A 26,036-nucleotide genomic window follows, 5' to 3' on the forward strand; every position below is an offset into this window, starting at 1 on the left:
TGACTTCGCCTTGCTTTAGTGTTTTCCACCTCGTGGCGCCTTCAAAACTTTCACGTTACATGCGTGGAGCAATATCTGTACTAAGCACTAGGTGGCGCGCCAGTACCTTTTAAAATGGCGCAGGAAGCTGAAGCTTTGCGTTGAAATGTTTCGAAGTAAGGAAAAGATAGAACACGATATTTATAATTCATTATTATAAAATAAATATTATAACGTTATAACGTCTAGAGAGTTACAGACTTTGAAGAAAGCTGAGTTCTTTACTTGAAGACAGACAGACAGATATATAATATATATATATGCACAACATTTGTAATCCGGTCCAATAACATCTATAGGCGCCTGTTTGTTGGCTTGTTGTGTTCACATGGCTGTGTACGCATGCATTAACAACATGCTTTTATGGCATCTCTGCAGTCCGCTTCACCAGCGGTAATGATTGCCTATAAAGTAATGTTGTCTCTGGTTCTTTCCCTTTATCCATCAATCACCCTTTTCAAAGATTGAAGGGGGTGCAGATTCCGCATGAAGATAATAGGAGAGCTCTGGCTCTGATGCTCGTTAGCCCACTGTCCGACACACTTAATTGTCCTGAGACTGGGACGAGGACTGACATACACGGCCTTGTAATTTAGTTATGTGCAAGATAGTGCCTGAGGAGTGCTTGACGGTATCCCATCTCTTAAACCCCAGAGATTGAGGAAAATGGATGGTCTGGCCACAGAAAAAAAGGCCAGTGACTAATGCATCCCGGGCACTTAGTGAGAAACTCCAGCTTAAGTGGAAATCTGCAGGAAGTGAATAAGAACAAAGACAAACAGACATTGCTTAATTCACATAACTGCAATCGCAGACACTGTGTCAGAGGAGCTTATGTTTCCATTCACAGCACAACTCGCAAAATCTTTATCTTATTAGCAAAAATGCCATTGTCAGCCATTTAATTACAACTATGAAGTGGAGGGCAGACCCAGTCTACAGTAATTGTAGAGGCAGAAAATGTGACAGGAGGAGACTCAGGAGGAACAGCCACCCCAGGGCTGGGTGTCACCTCAATGAAGTCATCTCCCCCGAGTCTGTAATTAGACTGCAGTCCTCCCCCTCCCTCCACACCAAATGAGCCCTCTTTTGTTGTTTCTGGTGAAGGCAGGTGTACAGAAGCAGCCGTACACACCCACCCACTCACTCCAATTTACCCCCCACCACTTAGATATACAGTTCATGTGGAACAGCTGATGGGATGTGGGCCACACTGAGGCTTTAAACCCATTGACATGAGAAAAAAGAAGACAGGGTTATGAGACGTGCAGCAGTATGTGGCCTCTCAATGTCATAAACACCTTTTCTGATTAAAGTGTGCTCGTACCACCGGGTTCAGTAAATGTGCTAATTTGTCAGTCCCAGTTATTCATTTACAATGTGTCAAGTGACTCCTGTAGATGTTGACTCCATCTTCTTAACACCTGTGAAGGTGAGGGGTAGGGGAGATTAATCAATAGCTATATTATGATATCTATGATGAGAAACTCACATAAGCCAATATATAAGCGTCGTTGAACCCTAAGAGAACATAAATCAATTTGTGAAACTCTCCACGCTTCACATTAAAACACTGAAATTACAACTGCCGCACTTGTGACACACCTGCTGTTTGCTACGACATCACTGTTGTGTGTATGTAAGACACGGATCCCATCATTTTGAACATATAAGGGAAAACTCAGCGTGGCCGCAGTAACATGCGAGGTGAGAAACGTTGCGTGTGACTCAGAGAGTTGATTCATACGGGATGAGGCAGCGATCCAGCGTTCCCCCCCACAGTTCACCGTTTCAGCTCAGGATGCCTACAGGAATGTGCCCCCTGTTTTCTCAGGCTCTGAGTGCATAGTGAGTCAGATGGGCATACAGATAAAAAACAAAAAGCTGCTCCGAGAGGCTTAACAATAAACAATCATGCCCCAGTAAACTAACTAGGTTTCTTTGTATTTCATATCTCTGCTGTTTTGTTTTGTTTTTTTTAATTCATTTTTTTCCTAAAAGGATTGCTCCACAACGGCAGGAGCAGACAGGATGCAACACTGTGGTGGGAGCACTGAAACGAGACGCTCTATAAACAAACAGGAAGTTGATAGCGTGGGGGAGCATGGGAAGTGTGTGAGTGCCGGGCTTCATTCCTCAGCTTCGAGGAAGGTATGGTATGTGTTCCGGGATGCAGGCATGTCTGAGGAGGAGGAGGAGGAGGAGGAGGAATGTCAGCGGTCAGATAGACGGTTAAATGTGGACCGCCGACATTGAGGCCGCAGAGGTCTGTCAGGGTCTTAACAGTCGTGGTAACAGCCGGGGTTCTTTTCTTTCTCTGCTATAATCGGTTGAATATCAATGCTATCCAATCCTGACCTTCACTTACTATTATATAGAAGTCTGTGTTTGTTTTCTGAGGCCATTTTCCTTTTGTCGCTACAACAAATGTGACTCTTAAAAAAGAAATCCAAAATAAATTGATACAGGGCACACACACAGCCATCCGTCCATCCACCCATCCATCCATCCTTCCATCATCCATTCATCTATCCATCCAACCAACCATTCATCCACGTACACTAGGTGACGTAGTCAATTCATCTTCAGAATCATCATCAAAAGAACAAAACAAAATCTACATTTCAATATTTCAATACTTTCAATTCCTACTTTGAAATATATACTGGATGTATGTGTGTATGTATGCATGTATGGATAGAACAAGGTGGAACAAGGTTACGGCATAATTTTTGACCTGCAACTCTAAAAATAAAAATAATGATAACAGTAAAAGAAAACCCTCAGCTAATATTTCTGGCACAGGTGTGAGTGATGCTTTGAATTGCCAGCTTCTTGTCCCTGCGGTGCTCCAGGATCTGCCACATAATCTAATACATGCGGCACCAGGATTTGTCATCAAACATTTTTACACGTTAATGCGACGCAGCTGCCGCAAGTGATCTGATAAAGATCGAACTGTCCCCGTCTAAAGCTGTCGTTCAATATCTCCTCCCTTCTTTTTTTCATCCCTGTGTTCCTTTCCCTCCTCTTACCGCCCGCCTCGTAGCTCAACACTATTGCTCCTATCAATCAATTTTAATATCTTTTCTCCTCCCTTCCTCCGTCTTTGCTTGCCTTTGCTCTCTGGGTGTGTCCAGTGATCTGCTTCGCTCCTGACGGACAAAAGAGAGAGAAAAAAAATTTGACTTATGAAGCAGATAGACCCATGACATCACCGCTAAGAAGTGTATGATAATCATGCAACTGCAAATTACCTCTTCAACTTAACACACAAACTATATCCTTGCCAATATAAATTGTTTTGGCATTATTTTTTTCAGTTGTTTAATTGTCTTTCCCTCTTACCAGTACATTCATTGCACGCATGTGCTTGATCTTTGGCTCTGATCTGTTTTTGTCAGTTATTTTTTAAAGTATTTGATGTTTTTTTGGGGTCACTTGTGTCATGACAGAGACAATAATATGTATGTACAGGTAAAGCGATTTGGATTTGGGTTTTAAATTCTCTATGTTGTTGTAGTATTGGTTTTAATTTTTTTTTTTTTTTTTTTTTTATTTACAATAAAAAATGAGATTTGAAACCACGGGCAAATGTTATTGAACATGACATCCAGGATCCAGATGCAGGATTTTTTTTTTAATCAGTTCTGATACCAGTCTCACATTTGGCTGGAGTTCACTGTCTTTGATCACTGGCTATCAGACTGTATTGAATTCCCCCCTTGCTGTGTCCAGTTCATGACACCACGATGATGTAACTGACTGTGGATCAATATTTTGTGCTTGCTGTTCAGCAGGCAGCACACAGATAGTCGGACCCTCGTATAAACAAACCGTCTCGTTTTAAGTGCATGTCTGTGCCAGGGGTCAATCAAATGGTCGCTCAGAGTCTGTGGGTGGAGCTCCATCCCAAACTCACGAACCAGGAGAGCCCATTATTAGACATTAGGCTGCTAAGGGGCCCTTCACCTGACCTGGATGACATTGCCTGAGGCCTCAACTGCCTGTAGGAGGGTCACCACAGACTCCCTGTCTCCATTAGGCCTCCACATAGACCGCTCTGTTTTTCATGCTTTATTAGACATGTATACAGTAAAGCCACAGAGTTGAACTTAAGCGAAAGCCTTAAGCAATGCCCTTGCTTGCTGATAGCTTATCTTTCACACATTCTGGCTCTGACAACATGCACCCATGGAAGACACATTTTTTTCACAAATGCACTCATGCTGCTGGGGCAGGAAGTGGCAGTAATCGGTCATTGAACTTGAATTCTTTCACAGTTTACACAAGCAAGGAGTTGTTTCTGTGGGTTCTAAGCTATGGGAATATTTCTGTTTAATCGAGTCTCATTTGCACTGGAATGAATTGGACTCCTATGCATCGATTCTTGCACAAAGGGCTCCTGAATAAGCTGTTTTCTGCAATTAGCAAAATTAAAATGTTCTCCAAGCATTGCTGACTTTGTTATTCTTTAAACATCAATACATCAAGTGTGGGCCAAAGTGACACACTGATATGACTGGTTTTCAGGCAACAAATCAGAAAAAGAAAATAGCACCATACCTCTACATCTGCCAACTTAAAGGACAAATCCATCGGTGAGACCACTGAAAAAGTCAACAACAGCAGGCCTCATGATGAGGACCCTCCCCACCTTGCAAACTCTCCAGGGATCTTGATGACCAAATGGATGTTTTGTTCCAGGTCTTCTTTGTCTTCCCAGTAGATTGAAAGGAAGGCCTCGATCTGAATCCACTCCCTGCCTGCCATGTTGCCACGCTGCATGTTTAGGGGTCAAATTAGTGCCTCAGTCAAAAAGCAGCTCTTTCACTGTCGTTTGGTTGCGGGCAAAAGTTTTGTGTGTAATTGGGATGGAGTCAGCAGAGCAGCTCTTAGGGAGAACCCAGCTCTCCTTTCTGATTTAGAGATTAAGGTCAAATAATGACACATTGTTTAGACTGGTCATATTGTGTCATTAAGATAAATGCCCTAAATCCTTAATCTTGATCCTTCCATATTGTGATGTGTAATTACTAGACCTAAGTCCTTACTGAGGCTCAGAGCAGACATATGACCTGCAGGTTTAAGTACTTTTAAAGACACTATCGTCGCTGAATTCAAGAAGAATAAGAAACAAAAAGCACAGCAAATAATAACAATAATAATGCTTCCATGAGGATTTATGCTTACAATCTTAAAAGGAGTTGGTCATTTTACACAAAGACATAATACCATGTACAAATTAAAATTACAGCCAATATCAGCAGTGGCATTTCTAAAGGGGCTTATAGAGGTAGAGAGTTTTGTTTTGGGAAAAAGGATTGTTGATGTATTATTCTGTTCAAGTTCTTCCCAGAAGTTCTTACCAGATTCTGTTCAGGTTCTTACCAGAACAAACCAGACAATGATTAGTTTGTTTTCACGAAAGCGGCTTCTGACGTTATTAATCAGGAATTACTGAAACACCACATTAAACCTCTTTATATCAGGTCAGAAATGAGAGAAGCTCAACTATTTCATGAACAAATATTTGACCAAATCTTTTATGGAATTGACAGGGCCCTAAGAATACATAACAACAATAACTTATGAGGTACAAAATTATTTTAATATTCATAGTAAATAACTAATATGGCGTGGCTTGTACTGTAAAGAGAAAGTCCACGTCACGTTGATGAAAAAAACATTCTTTCAGTTGCATCATTTCATTATTAGCGACTCCAAAGTCAACAGCGATGATGCAAGACACGCGGCACAATATCCGCAACACGACTGCTGTGTATGGATTAACCAGTGTCTGGCAGCGGAGTGGAAAATAATGACAAGTTCAACTGTTGTTACATGGCAGATTGATCAGTGTGTTTTCCTTCTGGCTGCCACGACTGATTCTAGCAGTCATTTGTCATTATTTCCATGTTGATGGTGTGAAAAAGTAATGTCTTGGATGTGTCTATGTGATACGTAAGAAAGTTATTTTTTGCCAGTTAGCAAATGTTTTGAAAAACTGCTTGACAATCCACAAAATAAGACACTTTTTTTTTATTATTATAACTTTTACACTTGTGCCAGATACTTATCGTTTCTAATCATCCATTTCATTGAATCCCTGTTTTCATATTGATGCAGAGCAATACTCATTCATTCATTTTCTATACCCGCTTCTTCCTGAGATCAGGGTCAGGGGGGTCTGCTGGAGCCTGTGCCAGCTGTCTCAGGGCAAAGGCAGGGTACACCATGGACAAGTCGCCAGTTCGCAGAGCAATATTTAATTAATATTCAGTGTCTTATTCAAATCTTTACATTACAATGGATTCAATTCAATTCAGTCGTCTTTGAAACAAAATTAAAATTGAACTTCCTGCCTGAGATGTGAGAGGAAGAAAAATAAACGAACAACAACGACTAAAGATCTCCACCCCAGATCTGCCTTTTCCGCTTCAGTTCATTTTCCCCAAAGGAGGAAGTCCAAATAATTGTGCTCCTTCTTGTCCGCTCGCACTGTGGGAGTGAATCCAGGCCCTCTGCTGATAAGACTTGGTATCTCTGACACTTGGCAACACTTGGCAAAAGTATCCATTCCTCGTGTTTAATCCTGTTTGGAACTTGCGCTTCCTGTTAAAACCATTAGGCCCCCTTTTGTGCGAGCGGCCACAAATGAAAGGAGGGCGTATGCCGGAGGGGCGGGGCTAGCGAGGCGGCTGGCTCCGCCTGCCTGCATAATGTGCCGGGCTCATTGAAACCAAGCGGCAGTGCAAACAGGACGGCGCGGCGGAGCTTCCACGGGACAAAAACAAACTACTGTGAAGTCTCAGACAAAGTGACGGAGCGCCGAATATATCCTCCCCGTCCCCCCCCCACCTGATTCTTCTACTCGAACGGAGGCAGAATTACAAAAATGTTTTTTTTGAAAGCTGTGTTTTAAGGAAGCGGATGGAAATCGTTCGGGAGTCCAGCTTCCTCTCCTCCTCAGCGGTGGTACCCTGAAGTCAGACTACAAAGGGACGTGAGATCGGGCTCGGTTTGAAGATGGATAGCTTCTTTGTTGAGGTAAGTTAAGCCATAACATTTTCTCGAGAAAGCACGATTTGGACCCGCGGCTCAACTCGTTCATAATAATTCAGATGGCGAGCCTGCGATTTTTGTTTTGTTGTGTTTTGTTGTGTTTTGTTTTTTGTTTTTTAGCGATGCTCTTCACCCTCTCACATCACCTCCACTTGTACTTACCGGTACATATGGAAGTTTCTCAACATTCAGTCGGCTCTAGTTGTGTCTATAGTGATGCTTTCTCGGCGATGGGTCGTCTCCTTCATTTGGGCAGAGACACACAATGTAGCTGAACTCGGAGCTGCTATAGGTTTTCTAAAATGCTGCTTTAAAAGTTTCCCACCCTTAAATTGTGGACTCATTTTTGATGCTTATTTAATTATTTATTTATTTTTCTATCTATCTATCTATCTTACCTTGCTAGAGTTTACGTTAGCGTTCTCTCATCATCTGGAACACTGCATAGACTGCATCACTCACTCAGCAATGTAAAGACCGACTGCAGGTCTGATGTGTCATGCTCCCCTGAGTCACAGCGGCATCAGACAGACAGACAGACAGACAGACAGACAGGGTGTGTGTAGAGTGATGCCATGCACTCGCCTCCTCCTCCGCCCGCAGCATCAGCGGCACTGTACTGCAACCTCACTGATGCAACTACAGCAACAGTTCGTGGAGTTCATTTGCTGTTTCTGAAAACCTTTCGCACTTCTTGGTTGAGGCTAACGAGAAGCTGGCGGTGAAAACATTCCATGACTGTGCAGAATGTCGAGCAGCAACACATCCTTAATTTGATCAGCCTTCAGTTCAGAAGTTAATGGGAAGGAAAGTGTCGGTACGTGATCGTCTTGTCTGCCTGTGATTTCCAGGATAATGTTGTTTATTTCCGCATTAAGGAGTCGGGATGAACCGGATTCCGCACGTTGTTGCCGAGACAAGGCTCAGACTGAGTAGTAATGTTCTACAGAATACCATCTTCTTGTACCTCTGGACAATGCACAGCCTCTTACTCGTCTCCAAAGATAAACTTTACTTCTTCACTTGCACTTTCTTTTGCAAACAAACCTTGTTATCCTGATGAGCTGGATCTTGCCTCCTGATTTGACTTCATGTGTCACCTGGTGTGTGTGTGTGTCTCTGTCCTTTGTCCTTGTGCCAATCTTTCCTCAAAAGATTTATGAGGTCAAGGTCATTATTCTATATTTTTTCTTCTTTGACATTGTACATGATGTCTCTCTTCTCTCAGTTGTTTAAAATAGCTGAATATGAACAGACATGAAGTCTGAGGTCAGACACTTCCTTCACAGCTGTTTATTGGGTGAAAAAAAGGCTCCATGGCGTTCACACATGCCTTTCCACACATTTGAATGAATGAAATGTCCTGTTTTGTTTTTTTTAAAATGGTTGCCGGGTCATGGAGGGACGCCAGCAGTCTGAACTTACTTGTTCAGTGTGACCAGGGTGGATTTAATTAAGCGGCATTTCTGGAATTGAAGCAAGACGAAGGATTAAAGTCACATCAGTGGAAACAAGCGCAGTGGGACAAATGTGAGGCACCATCTATCACTGGACGTCCAATCTTCAGAATCAAATCACATTATGTTGACAACCGTTCTGGTGTCAACCTATTCATTTTTATTTTTTTTAAAGCCCTAATATGTCAACTTGCGCCCCGATCTAACAGAATTCCTCTGCAGGTTTATTGATGAAATTATTGGCTTGTACTTTTCGGTCAGTTTCTCTTGCTCAATGCTCTGTGTCAGCGTAGGACCCATGAGGTGTTATGTTCGTGACCTTAGAGGTGGTGCAGGGCAGGTACTAGGGGGTGTGTGTGTGTGTGTGTGTGTGTGTGTGTGTGTGTGTGTGTGTGTGTGTTTTTGTGTGTGCTCAGAGGAAAGCCCATCCCATTCGTCGCTGAAGATTTCCCCCCTCAGGAGCTGACAAAGCGGCATAAAACCCTCAGCAGAGTCCTCGCCCAGGCCATCCTATGACTGAATACGATCCGCCCAACACACATGGGCGTCTGGAGTGTGTCAGGGGTCTCGTCTGTGCCTTCCTACCTCCGCCTAGCTGTGGGTTTTGACCGTCCTTGACAGCTAAAAACCCGACTATGCACCAGATCTCAGGTTTCGACTTTGTAACGGCACTCCAGACTGATTTTTTTTTTCTTCTGAGGCCCAGCTTCTAAATTCATAGCTTCCTTTTTTAATAACAGCAGCTGTAACCATCTATAAAAGACCTTTCCGTGTTCCGCTAATTCCTGCCTCGCGTTGCACACCAAATTCCTCGCTGCCAAAGTCGGTGTGACAGAGGGAATCCCAGCCGTGACCCCTGAAATTCCCAGTCGCAGCCGCCAGTCATCCTCGCATTGTAGAGCCGCCGTGTCGAGGCTTTAGGTTTCACACCGTCTCCACACACACCCAGGCTGACACATTCCCTCCCTATCCTGAAACGTCCCTCGCAGCCCTGTCTGCTGTTTCTAAGTCCGAAGGCCCCTTTGAAGCCTGCGGCCGCGGGTCGGCGGGCTCGGCCTAGTATCCAGCGCTCAGACGGTAACGTGAGAAAGGCCATCCGGCTCCAGAGGCCAGACTATTTTCTTCCTGGGAGCCTTTTTTTTTCTACCCAGTTGTCACTTCCTACACAGCTGCCACTGCAGTCGAATCCGAGTCCGTCTCTCGTCACCTCCAGCCGTGCACGTGGCTCGATGGTGCAAGGGAAGGAAGTCAGGAAGTGAAGTGAGGATGCAAGAAGGGAAGGATGCATGGATGCATGCCTTTGGGCGACGTCACTCTTAACAGCAGCTTAACTGGAAGAGCTTTATTAGTGCAACTTGGGGCCAAATGAAAAGCACTGACTTTCTTTATTGCATGTGTGAAGAAACAGAGGGAGTTTTTTCTTTTTATTAAGGCCGTGGTTTATGTGTACGTCAGCAGAGCTCCAGCAGCTTTACCAGAGTCTGGAGGTGGTTTAATCTGTCACGAGAGCGCTGGGACTAATTACCAACAGGCATTGTCTGACCGCACACCCAACAACCGGGATAATCCCGGCCTCCTAATGAAACCAAAACCCCTGCTGCATGCTGGGCTCAGTTTCCAAATATCCCACATTTACCAAACATTCAGCTTTGTGATGCAACATTGTTTCCACCGCGCCCCCCCCCCCCCCCCCCCCCCCTTACTTCAAGAAGCTGTTGTTTGATAGTTGAGTGCTGTGAACGTCGCCTCGTCACCCCGCCGCGCTCACGTTAGCACGTCCTGCACCTCCGTCGGTAATCTGAGCCCCCGTCTATCAGCTCGGTGGCCGGCACACAGAGGGCTTAGCGTGGTGATAACCTCCCGCTAACAGCACGGCGTCAACCTGCAGCATCGCCCGCCTCCTGCAGACAAAGACAGCCGTGACAAAAGGAGTGCGTTTGTTTGTTTGTTTTAGCTCGTCTCCCCTGCCAATTAGGTTGTAATGATTGACACAGAGCGCTCTGCACCTGGATGACGAAGGGCTACTCGCATGGAGTGGAAGAGGCAGTGGTTATAGGGAAATGCACTGGTTAACTTTGATGCCAAGGGGTCACATGGTACCTCTGGCAGGAGTTCTACATAGCGTAGATCTATATTTACACTGGCGCAGTCCACTTCTGCTGTTTCTTAGCGTCACGTCAGCCGCTTCTTTTCTTTTTTTCATGGGAACAGTTAAAACGTCACCTTCACTCAGTCATTTTATTCACCAACACCCATCCTTCCTGTCTTCCGATGTGTGCGTGTGTGAGTGTATATCAGAGCAGCGCCGGGTGTGTCATCCTCTAGATTATAAATCACTCCAAGCGTTTCAGGTGAATCATTCATCTTTTTGTCATACCGGCAAGATGATGAATCACGAGGATGTGCTCAGGCGCCCGACGCCCCCTTCAGTCTGGGAATTTAGAAGCAAAACGAAGAAATCAGATCGTAGGTAGCCTGCTGGACAGCCAAAGAACTGCGGCAGAGGTGGCCGTATGGTAGCAGGGAGTTTCATATTTGGGACATTCGAAGGTGAATCACACCCAAAATGTTGTAATAAGTAAATCATTGCTAATATTTACAGAGAGAAAGTCGTGAGTGTGAATGCCACTCATCTCGACTCACCGTCAACCTTGAAAAGTCGCATTCATTTTCATCATTCTCAATCATTTAACAGGTTGGTTACAAGTTTCTTCTAAGAAACGATTGAATGAAAAAAGCTTTTATTCCCCCAAATAACCCATCCTTCATTCTGCTACAGTTGAATGGAAATCAGTGATTAATAATACAGGTCCATCAGGTCTTCAACACAATCAATCCTGCTACATCCCAGAAATGTAATCCTTCCTGTTTTGTTTGTCAAACAGCATCTTTGCACAGGAAAGAAAATTAATTTCCCGGTGCGTGTTGTTTTTTTGTTTTTTTTACTGCTTGTATTTTACTTGACCCTACACATGCGTGTCGGCCTTCACCTTGGCTGCCCTACCTTCCTCCACTGTGAGCTGGTAATGAGAGTCGCTGAAATCCTCTCAGTTCAGAGGTCTGGTCTGGCAGCTTAATAACAGCCAACCTGTGATTACTGAGCCCAGCCCAGATGTTGATTTTCCTTTTTTTAGCCCCCTGTGATTACGCAGCGCTCAGCTCAGCACAGTCTACGTCGACGGGAAGTGTGTACGACGGGTCTTCCTGTGTGTGTGTGTGTGTGTGTGTGTGTGTGTGGGTCGCTCACACGGCCCCAGTAACTGTGACAGAATACAGCAATTGAACAAAAGAAGAAGCAGTCAAATCTCCTGCGATGACCTGCACTCAACGAAACACTCAACTTTACACCTCGCACTGTATTCCTGAGCTGCTTAACTGGCACATTAACAAAAGTGGTTCTGCCCCGTCGGCTTCCCCATCCGCTGCCAGTTTGTTTTATTGGGCTGTCTGTGTGTAGTTTGGCCCGAGGAGGTTTGGAAGGATCACATGCTGAGACGGTTATGAGCAGAAGTCATGTGTATTTTTTTATATACCAGGCTGAGCTGGCGCTGGCTCCGGCTGAATGGATTGTTTATGTATTTGAGCTGAATACCTCCCTGTACACAACACCTCAGGAAAAGCATCTCTAATTATTTTTGTTGCCTTAACGTTCGCTCTGGTTTATGGATGGTGGGGAGTCAGGGGTCAAAGGTCAAAGTTTGCAGCCCTCTTGCAGCCACCCCTCTTTTGAAATGGCAATTTGTCTACAGCTCTTCTCTTCTTTATGTAGATGTTCAATGGTATCCTTTTATCCTTTTATTCATCCTCAGGAAATTACTATGAAGTCTGTTTCTTCGTCTTTATGTCATGAGAACTTTCAGGCCGGAGCGCAGTTGGGGCTTTCAGTTGCTGCAAAGCCTCAGACATGCTGCAGGACTTCAGTGCGCCTGGCGGGTTTTGGTTGCATCATGCTCCCTGCCAATGTTCCTTAACTTCCCCACCAATAGAAATTACCAGCTTTAAAAATGTGATGTGCTTGCACAGAACTGTGCTCAGTCCGCTGTTAGTGGTCGGCGGCGGCGGCGGCGGCTGCTGCTGCTGAGAGAGACTTGGGGGGGGGTTCCTCTCATCGCTCTCAGCTCTTCCATGGCAATGGATGGATGGAAATGAGACGTTTTCCAGGAAAAAATTTCAACTCTTTATTTCAGCAATGCAGCATGTGTGTTTGACACAGACGTTACCGTAACACCAGGCCAGAGCTGAGCTGAAGGTTAAAGGTGAAACGACACACGAGTCGCACGGTGGAGGCGCCACCCGCGGCCGTGCCCCAGATGTCCAGCGTGACAGTCACGGTCAGCCTGACTGCGCCAAATTCCACAAATAGCTTTCGGGATTCCTCCTGCTGTTTGACCTCCAAAGGAGGGAGCCCTCAGATGAGCCCATTGAGGCCTGGATATCAAGATGACAGACAGACAGGCTGACAGGCAGGAGGAATGCACCAGGTGGCTCTGGAGACATTCACCGTCGTGCAGCTCCGCTGATAAACCAGGAAGCGTTGACACGACGTGTTGCCGTCTTGTCTCATTTCATTGTTAGTATGGAAAAGAGCTAATAGGGGTCGACGTGATTGTTTCTACAGCCGCAGTGAAGCAGACGCGAGTCAAGCGTGAACTGTGTTTGCCATTATCAACTATGAGCTCCCATCCTCCTGGGGCCATCAGTTGGTTTTTATAGATCTGGTCGAAGTTGTGCTGGTGCTGCAAGTGGCCGAGGAGACGCAGCTCACCTTGTTGCAGGTGTCCTTGGGAGTTTCAAATTTTGAGAATTAAATACGAGAGAGAAGAAAAGCGATGGTCAAACAGAACACACACACACACATCCAAACATGGCGTAATGCTCACAGTTCAGTTATTGTTTGATAACAGCAGACTGCGCTTCTCTTTCTTTTTTAAGATATTGCGCTCTCAAAATTATTCCCGAAACTCATCACAGCGGTGTTAAAGTTGAAATATTTGATTTTGACACCTCTGAGGTAACTTCAAGCTCATGACAATGACACAAATTAGTTGTCCTCAGATATCCATGGCTGTGTCAAGTGCTCCTCGTATCCCTCTTGTGCTCCTGAAAACGTAATTTGTTATGCAAATTGGCCTCAATACGCTCATTAGCATCACAGCAGATCAGACGCGTCCGATGGGGGAGGTGCTCCTCACACGGACCAAAAAAGCAACAACAGAAAAGAAGAAGCCTGTGTGTGTGTACTTTTTGTTGCTTTCTTTTCTCATTCTTTCTTCTTTCGCTGAACGACAATCACGAGACGCTTGATATGCTAAACATGGAACTGAAAGCAAGTGGCTGTTGCGTGTGTTTGATTTCCATGAAGCCAGCGACACAGCGGGAAGCGTCACTCCAGCTCCATCATTTAGAGTGGGTCTGATTTAGTGTGAACCGATGAGTCCGCTGCCTCAACGGGTCGTCCTGCCCACTGCGTTTTACAGCTTCCTCAAAGCGGGGCGGGGTGAAGTCGGGGTGAGTCAAGAACAATTGGTGGACGGCAAACCTGCTTTAGCCAGCAGCCCCGGCTCCCCCCAAGGGACTCCTCCACCTCCTCCATTAGCTAATTTCTGATCAGCTGCTCCCGCCATCATTAATTCATACATCTTCCAGCACAGATGCTGAAGGGTGGCCTTTAATCACCTGATCCCCGCATCCCCAACTCACCCCCCTCTACCTCCCCATCCCCGGCCGCCGGCGCAACCCGCCCCTCCCTGCTCTCACCCCTCGCAGACAGCAGCGGCGGCGGCAGGGAACAAAGAACCCGGAATATAAAAGGGGGAAAAGAACAGGAGAGCGCTTGTGATTCCATCGACGTTGGCCGCTCCTGAAATTCTTCTTCCTGCTGCTCTGAAATTGTGGCTCCAGAAGCTTTTGTGGACATCATAAACTGGAAGAATTTGTGCAAGAAAAAAAAATATCAATTGTTACATTCCGGTTGGGGGATGAAGTACATGGCTGTCTTGATGTGTTCATCAGGTGGAATTCTGCCCTGATGACCTTCTTTTTTTCGTCAGTTAGTTACTTTGATGTTTAATAAGCTCTCTATTGTTGCAGTGAATGGTTACATGGATTTTATTTTAGGTGTTTTTATTTTCCTTGTTCTAAACCTTTAAGTGATTTATACATTTTAAAAAAATGTATAGATAAATTTTTATATATTTTTGATGCATAACTCAGTTCATGCACACCTACACTGGCAACCTCAATATGCTGCTTGACCTCGTTAGACTCGGGCCGTGCCGCCGGCTTGTTGCTCTGGACTGCACATCTGTCTCGACTCCACAAGTCAGGCGGGGGGGCCAACGAGCATTAATGGCTCGCTCTTCCGCTCGCGCCCATTGTTATGATAATGCTGCTATTTCCTGATGTTTAGAGTCCCAAATGGGGCCGCCCGCTGACACCATGTGAACGTGCAGCTCAAGCATCTGCTTCTTGACTTAGACGTGGAAAGACATGGAAACCTTACTTTAAAAAAAAAAAAGAAAAGTGCATCAGGGTGTCTGAGAGCGAAAGCAGCATCAGCTAGTGTTACTTTTGGATGAAAGTGTGATTCCATGCTCCCCGAGCAGGAAAAATGAGACGCAGGTGTCGACCGCAGAACGCCAGGCAGGTGCTCGCTCACCTCTCCCTGAATCCATAATGTAATCGGCAAAGCCGTCTTTTCATAGCGACCTGTCCAAATTAGAGCGAGCTAATTAGCTCTCGTTCCTCCTGCCCGTGCTGATGCCTTCACCTGATACGGCAGAGAAAAGAGTGGCGGCGGCGCCGCCTGTGTACGTCCTGAAATATTTAAGGCCCCATTCATTATCAAATCTACAAAGAAATTCGAGGCCTCCAGCTGCGGGATCGCATCGTCGAGCCCTGGGCAGGTTCTGTCTCAGAAAGCACGGCAGGACGCTGCATTTGGTTCTTGACGCTTGGCTTTCAGAATTTTAAAATAAGCTGTTGTGATGCGTTTCAGCCAGACAGAAATCCCTTGAACTCTTTTTTTTCTATTTTTTTTGTGTGTGTGTGTGTGTGTGTGTGTGTGTGTGTGTGTGTGTGTGTGTGTGTGTGTGTGTGTGTTGAAACTCTTTGTGCTGTCATTCTTGGCCAGGTCTCTCCTGTAAAAGAGATCTTGGATCTCAAAGGGACAAACGTGGATAAATAAAGGTTATAATAATAATAATAATAATAATAATAATAATAATAATAATCTATTTATCTATCTATCTACACACACACACACACACACACAAACACACACACACATATATATGGGCATGGGTAGGGGTTGTTGGTTGGTGAGTGAAATTTGGTTGTGCAGCAGATTAAAGTCTTGGTTTAACCACCAGAATAAAAGTCACTTCCCAGTGGAAGATGAAACAGAGACAGTGCCTGACTGGTTGAGTCACTGTTTAGCTGTGCTGGGACTTAAGACGAGCCGACTGAGATCCACGTCCCCGTGCGTCCCAGCTGGCTTTTGTTTGGGTCGTTTCCGCCTGGTTAACCTCAAGCGCTCGCAGTCAGAGGTGGCTGCCTTTGTCCTGACTTAGCGGCGGAGCTCAAGGCGATGGGGGGTGGGGGGGACGAGAGGGAGGAGTTTTTGTTGTGACCATCTGTTGCAGAAAACAATTGACGGCCCATGCGCGGCCGCCCTTCGGCTCAGGACCCAAAACGTAAACAACAAACCTTTACCGCACCACCGCACAGAGAGGGAGCGAGATGGACAGATTACACCTGGTGCTGGACCTCCTGAGGCCACCAGTCACTGAACAACTAGCGGTTTATCAGTCTGAGGAAATGTAATTGCAAACACACATACAGTTGATGTCTGATTATGAAACTTAAAATATATTTTTGTCTTTTTAATCTACTTCTTTTGTTTCATTTACCCTTTTGAGTGTTTTTTGGAGCGATTAAAGAAAGAACTTGAAATGTCGACGGTATTGTGCGCTAATTGTCTAACGGATGTTGCAGGTTCATAAGAAAGTTTGCCCAATGGTCCAGACATGATGCCGGAATTGTCAGTATATTGTGTTGCGCTAACTCCAGTTTAAGATTTAAAAATTTAGCAGAGATAACTCTGTTTTTGTGAGCGTGTATCTGCATGAAAACGAATGAATTTGCTGCTATCGCAGTAATCTGAGAAATACCAGGATGTACAAATACACTCACACACACACACACACACACACACACAGACACAGACACGTCACGGCTTGCCTGCCGTGTTATTTTGTCTAGCATGTCGAGTAATTTGGCCCTTTGTCACGGCCTCTGCCCTGCCTGGCTCGCCAGTTTGCCGACTCCAGCGCTCTGCGATTTGCCGTTACGTAACAGCGACTGATCTTCTTAAAATCTACGGAGTAAATGATATTAATCTCCCGAGCTCCAGACCTCAGGAGGCACACGTGAAGCAGCTTTGTTTCTGAGGCGTGCCGGGCTGGTGCCAGGCAGACCCCTCCGTACAGCAGGGTCGCACCGGTTGCTCCGTATTAAAGGGACGGTTCACCCAGAAATTTACATTTTGCACAATTTTCACGCATTTGAGCTCTGGAATCAGCAAATGCAGCTCTAACCGTTCAAAATGTCCCTGGATGGAAAGACTTCCACGTGATGCGTGTACACGGCGGCCACCGACTAACATAACAGGTCCCATGCTGATTGTGTGATCTCATCAAATGATTCCGTTTACACAAACGGAATGGACATATTTTCATTCTGCTAGTTTTCGCAGTGGACTGTTCATCCATTTGGTGGAATTCCTGCCGTGCACGAAGCTCTAATCCACTTCTCAGAAAATGTGACTGGGGCCTGTAACCGCAAAGTGGTGAGCATCTCATTTCTGCTCAAAATACCCCTTTAGATGTCACCCAAATACACAGATATACACAGATATATAAAGAGGCTGATTGAGAAAAATCCCACTGTTGCACTGTTGCACTCGTGTCGCAGTGTTTGTCTTTTTGTTTGTAGCTCCTTTCCACACAATAGGGGGCGGGGCTTTAGAAGGTGGAGGCTGCATCCTTCCTCTCCCCCCCCTTATACACACACACATGCACACATCAGTCTCCACCCAATTTACACAACCCCCTTTTACCCACTCACCACTGTCCCCCGTGCTTTACACTGAGCCACATTTAGCTGCTCTCCATTAGACGTCTGAGTGAAGAAAAAAAAAATCCTTGATGACTGAAGTGGCTTTGCAGCCCTGCTGGTTTGGTCCATGTGACCCTTCATTTAGAAAGAAAAAAAAAAGAAAAAGCAAATCACAAATTAAATCAAGAGTGAAGATCAATCGTCACTCTAGGCTGCTGAGAAAGTTAATTTAATTGACTTATTTAATGGAACTGATCTCTGTCATTGATTTGACCTCATGTATACCAAATAAAGCCATCTGGATCTTTGATCTGACACATTCGTGCTCTGCAAATGGAAACGTGTGGCCCACGTGGCATCCTGTTGTTAATAGTTAATGAGGATTGATGTCTGGAAGTGGTGACCTTGTATAGGGTTTCTGAGTGGAATCTATGCATATTGATCGGCTCACTTTAATGCTCCGCTGGACACACAATTCCCCCTTTCTAGTCATGCCTTTCTGGCCACCTCAGCGGTGACGTTTGTGATGATTATTAATATGGAGTGGGTCAAAAAAAGGGGCTTAAAAGGGAGCTTGACCTGCCGGATGAACCGGAACCAAAAGCTTGTATAGTTACGTGACAATATAATTCAGTCTGTGTATGAAATGGTCATTATGTGTTCAGGAAGATTACAAACTTGTCGGCCAACTATTATTCACTACTTTGTATTTGATTATAAACATATCTGATGCTATGATAAAAAGGACTCATAATATATTGTGTCTGTTATTTGATTTGGAAGATAAACAAAAAGCTCACAGAATAACTGCCTGGGGCTGTTGTTGCTGCAGGGAAAAGCTATCAGTGGGCTTTGTGACATCACAAAGGGCTTTGATGTTTAATCGCACACACTCTGAAAAGTCGAGCAAGCAAAAAAAAAAAAAAAGAATGACGCTGATGACTGCTTGATTTTACAGACATAAGACCCCTATCACTGTCAGTAGATGTAGATTTTTAAGTGACTTGGTCCCTTGAGTGATCAGGTAAATGTACAAGATGTTGTCAAATATTTAGATTGTTTAATCCATTTGTCTGTTTTCGACCCTGACAAAATTTTAGGCGTAATCACCATTAATAATTTAAGATTTATATCTGCAATAGCCGCAGGCCACGGCTCTCCCTCTCATCCATTATTGAGCTGACAGTTCTACAAGTGCAGCCACCACCCTTGTTAGGGAAGTATCAAGCAGGTCTGAGCAATCAGACACAGGTTCCTGTTGCGACCCCCTCCCGGTCATTGAGCTGCAAACAAACATGTCTGGTGAAGCTGCGTGAGCGGGACAGTTTCTTTTTATCGCAGCATCCATTCTGGGACAGTGACAAGAAGTGTGTCGTCGCCCGTCGCCTGATTGAAGCGTAGAAACAGGAAAAGACTGAGCACACAGGAGCCTCTTTGTGAAGCGACGGCTGCCAATTGCAACTGTATTTTTTTTTTTTGTTGTAGGCAGTATATTAGTACGCTGGCCCTGTGACGTCAGCCAAGTTCTGAAGGATTTGGCCATTTCACGGTTTGCCTCAGTCTAAGTGGTAGTTTTGGTCTGCGACACACCCTGAGCATGCAGGCCTGGCAATCGGCTCCACGTTACTTCAAGGCAAAGACGCTTTAATAAGAGGATGACTGTGCCATTTCTTTGTGGTCGGGCAGCAGCATTGGGGGAAAAATTTGAAATAATTAAAAAAAAACGAAAGGACGAAAAACCAGAATCACTGTTTTTGTGCATTTTTTGCTGGCTTTTTATGTTTATTGTTCCAAAATAGCAGCAAATTTAAACCATTTCTGGGCTAAAATTAGCCTCAATTTCGAGTCGGGCATCTGGCCGCAAGAGACGTTTTGTCCTCAGAACGTGATCCCAACGCGAATGTTCAAACAGATGACTCCAAAGTGAGCCCTGTGTCCAGATGCTAATGCGCTTCTTGTGGCTTTTGTGTTGCAGGGGGCCCGTGTCTGGCTCAGACACAAAGAGCAGCTCCTCCCCTCCACCGTCAGCGCCTGCGATGACTCCTCCCTGGTCCTCACCACAGACTATGGAAAGGTAAGCAAGCGCACTGCTGTTTTCCACCACACTGGACCGTTAATCCTGCCGCTGACTCAACATCCCCGAGCTGGAACCCAAACCTCCTGATTTAAAAGCACGTGATTTTTTTTTTTTTTTTTTTTTACAAATCCTTGAAAGTCTGGAGACAAAGTCGACACTTTTGCAGTCGGGTTGAACACAATTACAGACTGAGGCATTTATTCATCTAACCTTCATAATTTATAGGATTGGGAGTGAAACCCTACATGTGTGTGTGTGTTTGTGTGTGTGTGTCGCACGGCAGGGCTCGGTGGCGGCCCGATCAACACCTTTTGTAACGTGAGGAAGAATGACAGGAATGGGCTTCTTGTGTCAAGTCACTGGCCCGAGCTTATCTGTTTGGCCGCGCACGGTGGTCTTTGTGTCTAGAGGAAATCCTGTTCCGGAGAGAGAGAGACACTTAGAGAGAGAGGGAGAGAGAGAGAGAGAGGGAGGTGGAAAGGAAAAAATAGGTTGACAGGTTTGTGGGTCAGTGAGTCGAGATTGGTAAAGAGGTGTTTTATCTGGAGCATGTTCCACTGGCCAACTCTGTCATAAGCAGTTACTTTAGGTCATTAAGGAGTCACACGGTCCATAGCACAACAACAACAACAACAACAAGAACAACAAGTCCAAATCACTAAAATAAGCCTATTCCATCATATATTTACACCGAGATTATGATGGCAGTGAAATCCCCGACACTGTAAAACATTTTCAGGAATGTTCGTCCTCCGACAACAATCAGCTTCCTGTCAGACGTGATGAAGCCAGAAACCACCTTCAGGAAGGCCGAGAGGAAAACCTGTAACGTCTGGAGGGCTTAGCTGCTGCTGAAGAGATGAATGTGGATGTTAGTGTTTCAGCAGTGTGATCAGGATGGCGCTATACAGTTAAACAAAGATCAGCATTGATTTGACTTGATTGACAACCTGGGGCAGTGAACACGTCCATGGCCCTCGGCCCTTGGAAGAGATGCACTTCAAAACAGAACAGTTGCTTGTGCACAACCCACTGTCCATTAGCAAAGTGACTCTGTGAAGTGGTCCCTGCCGTGTTGCGTGGTGTCTGAACGTGATTATTATCTGTGTAAAGTGGTTCATCCCGTCTCCAATGTAGTCGGGTCCAGTCGGGCAATTTGACTCCCATCCAGCAGGGTGCGCCGGTGGTTTGGCTCGGATACAGAGCAACCAGCCTGGTGTGAGTCAGTGGAGAAATGCTTTTCACTTACAGAGTTTAGTTAAACACAGCAGTTTGCCGCAGCAGCGACACGTGTCTGATACTTCCGCTCTCAACGCCAGGAAGCTGGTCGCAACAGCTGCACCTGGACCCTGCTTATCCGGATCTGATTGGTCCGCTTTAACACATGGCGGTCAGATGCAGGTCAGGCAGTGGTTCTCAACTGGTGGAGTCTCAGGCCCACATTTCTTTTCCATATTATCACATCACGACCCAAATTTATTCCACAGCACTTGGATTTAATCCACAAAAATTAAAATGCCAGCCCGCTTTCTCTCATGTCCAGTAAATAAATTATTGAAATTATTGAATTGAATTGTGCAAAATAAATGTCCAACATTTTCACAACTACCCACAAAGATGCAACCCAATCAAAAGAGCTCTACGACCCACTTTTGGGTCACAACCCACCAGTTGAGAAACACTTCTCTATGGAATCTCCACTACATGGATATGGAAAATACAGTAAATGAAGTGGAATTAGAGAATGTGTTCCATTTTGAGAAGGTTTAGCCGCAACAATTTTGTTCAAACCACCAATAAAAGGCCCCTAATATCGTCCTTTAATGTGATTTATGGCCAAAGAAAGGCAACGTGGGAATGTATGGAGGAAAAATCCACATCCTGAGTCACGGGCATCAGTGTTTGATGACTCGGTGGTGGGATTCCTGTGGTCGGGGAGTTTACCATGTGATGTGAGAGAAGTTGGGAGGACTCGGACTGATGGAAACACGGCTAAGCTACAGAGGCTTCACTGCATCAGGTCAAAGGGTTGGGATATGAATCAGACAGACCACGATCAGAGGAGCTGGCGGGAGGGTAAAAAAAAAGCCCTTTTGATTAATGCAGCGTTGTTGGTTTTGATTGAAGGTGGATTAGCTGATCTAAAGGCCACATGTGTCACGGCTGCAGTGTCAGAGGGCGCGACCTGCAGGATCACGCGCTGATCTCGTGTGATCGGCTCTTCCCGGATAGTGTTGGGCCACCAAATGTTGTCATTGAAATATCGACTGGAACTGAACTGAAGTGAACAGAAATAAGTAGCACTGGCTGTGGATCGTTTGTTATACAGTTGAAAAAAGAAGCAAAAAAAACAGAGAGTGAATTGACAATGCTATGCTAAAAAAAAAATTAATTGAAACCTCAAAGATTGTGGATATATTAATAACATTTTGCTGTGCAACTCCAACATAACACAAAGAAGCAGATTCTGAACTGATTTGTTTATTTTTTGACTATTTTCCCCCCTTTTTCAATTCCAACATGTACAATACGGTTTTTGCCTCCTACCATTTCAGCTTCGGATTATTTGCAGACACAATCTTTATTTACCCTGCGACCCTCCTGAGGCTTCAGCCATCGATTTGGATTTTGCTGCTCTGTCGCTCCTTCTCTGTTTGGGCAAATGTATCCCGGTAGCGGCGTTCCCTCAGGGGATGTGGGGCTCCACCGTTATCCACCACGGCTACATGGCCCAGCCGCTGGCTGGTGTGCAAAGGAGAGACGGTGTAGAGCCACATGGCTCTGTAAGCAGGCTGACCTGGCTGCTGCTGTCACATTAACCGTAATATCATCAATATTCATCACTGTCACTGTTCTCCCCGACACCACAGGCCGCAGCGACAGAGGTGCACTGGACATGATGAATGTCTCGTCTCGTCGTTGGTTTGAGTCCGTATGCCTCTGTGTGTGTGTGTGTGTGTGTGTGTGTGTGTGTGTGTGTGTGTTATCTATGGCCAGATGGCACCAGCTGGATTAACAGTATGTGAGTTATTCTCCAGGGTGTGTGTGTGTGCGTGTGTGGATAAAAGAAAAGCAGGAAGAGGCCCCCATCACCTGAATTAAATAGCTGCTGTCACAGATGATGTCATCCTCATTTCAGCGCACAGCGTATTGTCTGATCAACAACAACATATTTTGACGGTTTTCAAATATGTGCACAATTAGTTGCTGATTTACTCTTGGCATTATGAAAAAACTGCATTTTTAAAAAAAAATTTAACACAGTAAAGCTATTGATTCTGTTTGATTTCTGATTATTTTGTAATGTAATGTAATGTCTAATGTAGCTCTCATCAAACCACATCTGGCTGATTCTGTCTGACCAAACCAAAGTCATTCATCTTAATTTTTTGTAAATACCAAAAACCTATTTTTCTTCTTGTTGTTGTTGACAAAAGAAATCATCTTTTGTCTCTTTTGCGCTCCTTGCGTTCACCATTTTTGTTTCCACCATGGCAAAGTGAGGTAGTTTCACTCTTTCACAGTGTGATCGCTAAAGTTGTCCGCGGCCTGAGGCCAGACAGTGTCTGCGGCCTGAAGAAGGTCATTGATGATCCTGGACTGATGCCTTTTCTGGAGTATTGCTCAATGGTGCCTTTATGTGCACCACGTGCATTCACACGTGTGCCCACAGGCAAAATGAATAAATGGTGGAGAGAAAAAAAGCCACAAACACGTATCATTTTTATAATTATTTTATTATTTAGAAAAAAAAAAAAATATATATATATATATATATATATATATTATTATTATTATGCCAATGCCTGCTTTGTCAACTATCATTTTTATAAATTGACCCATTGCATGCTATACACCGCTACAGTCGCCCTTGTGTTTATGTTTTCACAATACTCTCCATCAATAAGCTCCTCTCATCCCTGCTGGGTCTGGGTGGGATCCTGCAACCCCCTCCAGCAGATGGACCCCTGAAAAACAGAGACAGAGAGTCAGAATGAGTAAAAGTAGAGAAAATCGAACAAGTTAACGCTTGTGTGCGTATTTTCTAGGAATCAGATGCCAGTGAAGCTGCATAGAGCCTGAGCAGCAGCAGCAGGGGTGTGGTTTCAGCCTGGAGGAAACAAAAGCAGAGCAAAGTTTAAAAAATTCATACGGTTGCGAGTAGCAGAATATTTGTTGTCGCCTTTAGTTAGTTTTTATTGCTCCACCAATGGAGCGGTGCTGTTGTGACTCATTATCAAAAGAAAATCTCTGTAGATCTCCAGAAAAATGTTTGTTTAGCTCTGTGTTTACAGCCTCCCACAGCAACACTCATTTCCAGCTTGGTAGCTGCAGCCGTGAGCAACTTCTACCAAGTACAGCAGACCCTTTGTCACTTCGATTGGAGACGATATGTTTTCAAAACCGCAGACATGCAGAGCTGCAGTTCGACAAGAGAACGTCCCTCTGCCTCTTCTGCTCCATCTTCCTCACACCGGTCGCTGCTGCGTCTTAATTAGTCAGCAAATGCTCTGGAAGCGAAATCTACCAGCGCATGCATTTGAACTGCTGCGGTTGCAGAAAGAAAATGATTTCACTGACAGTCCTGTCAGTGCATAGCAACAAGAAAAAATAACAATGCAATGATGCCTTTCCATCTTTGTTTTTTTGACAATCCCCCCATCAGTTCACATGCATCAACGTCCCAGAGGCGAAACACAGAGGTCACACCATGTGACACACACACACACACACACACACACACACACACACACACACACACACACACATGCTAAAATGTATGTATATCTAAGCATTCCTCTCCTGTGTCCTGTGTGCTGGAGCATCAGGGTGATTTCCAAGTCTGCAACTGATTGTTTGTTTGGCCAAAGAAGCCATATCACATTCCTTCTGAGAAAACACCTCTGAGACCGACAGTCTCGCGCTCCTTCTTTCTCATGCTGCATTGTTTTCCTGGCACTCGCCCCTCCCAAGCAAATTAAGACCCACGCTGTCGTAAAGGGAAGAAAGCAAACACAGCCGGCAGGAGATACGGCCCAGTGAGTTCGATCAGCTCCTAAACAGAAATAGAACGGAGGCCTGAGTGCTTGTTGTTGTTGTTGACTTGTCTGGAACTCCTGACATGGAAAAAAAAAATCACTCTTGGGTTAATTGAGGTTATCAATGTGTTCTGGTGTTCACCTTCTTTAGACTTCATCAGACCTTATAATCAGCAGTTGTTCATTTCCTTCCTATGCATTCCAAGTCAGCAGATCCCTCTAAATGTTGCGCACTCGGCCTCGAATGAAAGAGATGATTGTTCATTGACAATACGGTGTGAATAAGTGCATAGGAGGAAAATAGATGATTTACTTTAACGTTTGAGAAGCAGTGCGTCCTCCAAATTGTGCGTTGTGCGTATTAAGTACAGCAGGAGTGCAGTGTGTGTTTTATCTGCAGGAGCCCAGGTGTCCACTGTGGCATCAATCCCGCAAAGTGCACGGAGTAATAGAGCAGAAAATAACAACGCTTATTAAAGGATGAAAAGCCTGTTTGATTTATCAGCCCGTCAGCCCCCCGGCCGGTGCGGGGGAGGGGCGGAGCTAAAGCTGGATTTTTTTATTATTATTTTTTTAAGGACAAGCAGCTGTAAATCCCGCGTGCTTGCGCTGGGTGGATGACATCACTCGCACGTGCTGTCCTCCCCGTGAGGTCGTCGCCCCCGTCAACAAACTTCATTGCTGCGAAAGCTCCTAACAGTCCTGCTTAGCGGCGCCCCGGGCCGTGGGATCGACACCCAATCTCCAGCGGCCTCGCAGCGCAGATGGACTTTATCATCGCACATTCTTTTCGAGGTCTCCTTTCCCACAAGTGTAGACAGATTTAATTTGCACGAGTGCCCCGCGTGAAGATGAAAGAGACGGAGTCGTGATTCACGAGTCGACCTTCAAAGAAAGAGTCGCGCACTCACTCGCCTCTGATGTGTGTGATGAGGAATAGGTGCAGATGCAGAAACAGTCTTTCTTCAGTCGTGCCCTTTATAAATACACGGTGCTTTTTCCGTATTATCCACCCAGTGGTGCCGTTCTGAAGAGGATGAGACAGAGAGTCCAAACATCCAGACATACAACAAAGAATTCAAAATCCGGGGTAAAAGAACCAGAGACCATAACAAGACTCAGACTGAGACAAACAAGGGGGTAAACACTGACTGGCCAGACTGTAACTCCCCAAAGAAGTGGAATCATAACGCAGGCAAATTTCTATTTGCTCTAATAATCCCCTTTGCCACAGATTCCAGC

General features: G+C 45.1%; 1 protein-coding gene across 3 annotated transcripts in view; it reads left to right on the forward strand.

The window, feature by feature from the left end:
• The first annotated feature begins 6,789 nt into the window (after positions 1-6,789).
• The window catches only part of myo10l3 (myosin X, like 3), a 47,655-nt gene continuing 28,408 nt past the window's right edge, over positions 6,790-26,036 (forward strand). For all 3 annotated transcript variants that reach the window (XM_076040239.1, XM_076040240.1, XM_076040241.1), the window contains exons 1-2: positions 6,790-7,089; positions 19,654-19,752. In XM_076040239.1, the coding sequence (XP_075896354.1) occupies positions 7,069-7,089; positions 19,654-19,752 (120 nt within the window). In that variant the 5' untranslated portion in view covers positions 6,790-7,068. The remainder of the gene's footprint in view (positions 7,090-19,653; positions 19,753-26,036) is intronic.

The sequence above is a fragment of the Nelusetta ayraudi genome, unplaced genomic scaffold, assembly GCF_046127955.1.
Source record: "Nelusetta ayraudi isolate G7.1 ecotype Tasmania unplaced genomic scaffold, CSIRO-AGI_Nayr_v1 ptg000060l, whole genome shotgun sequence".
In the NCBI taxonomy this organism is placed as follows: domain Eukaryota; kingdom Metazoa; phylum Chordata; class Actinopteri; order Tetraodontiformes; family Monacanthidae; genus Nelusetta; species Nelusetta ayraudi.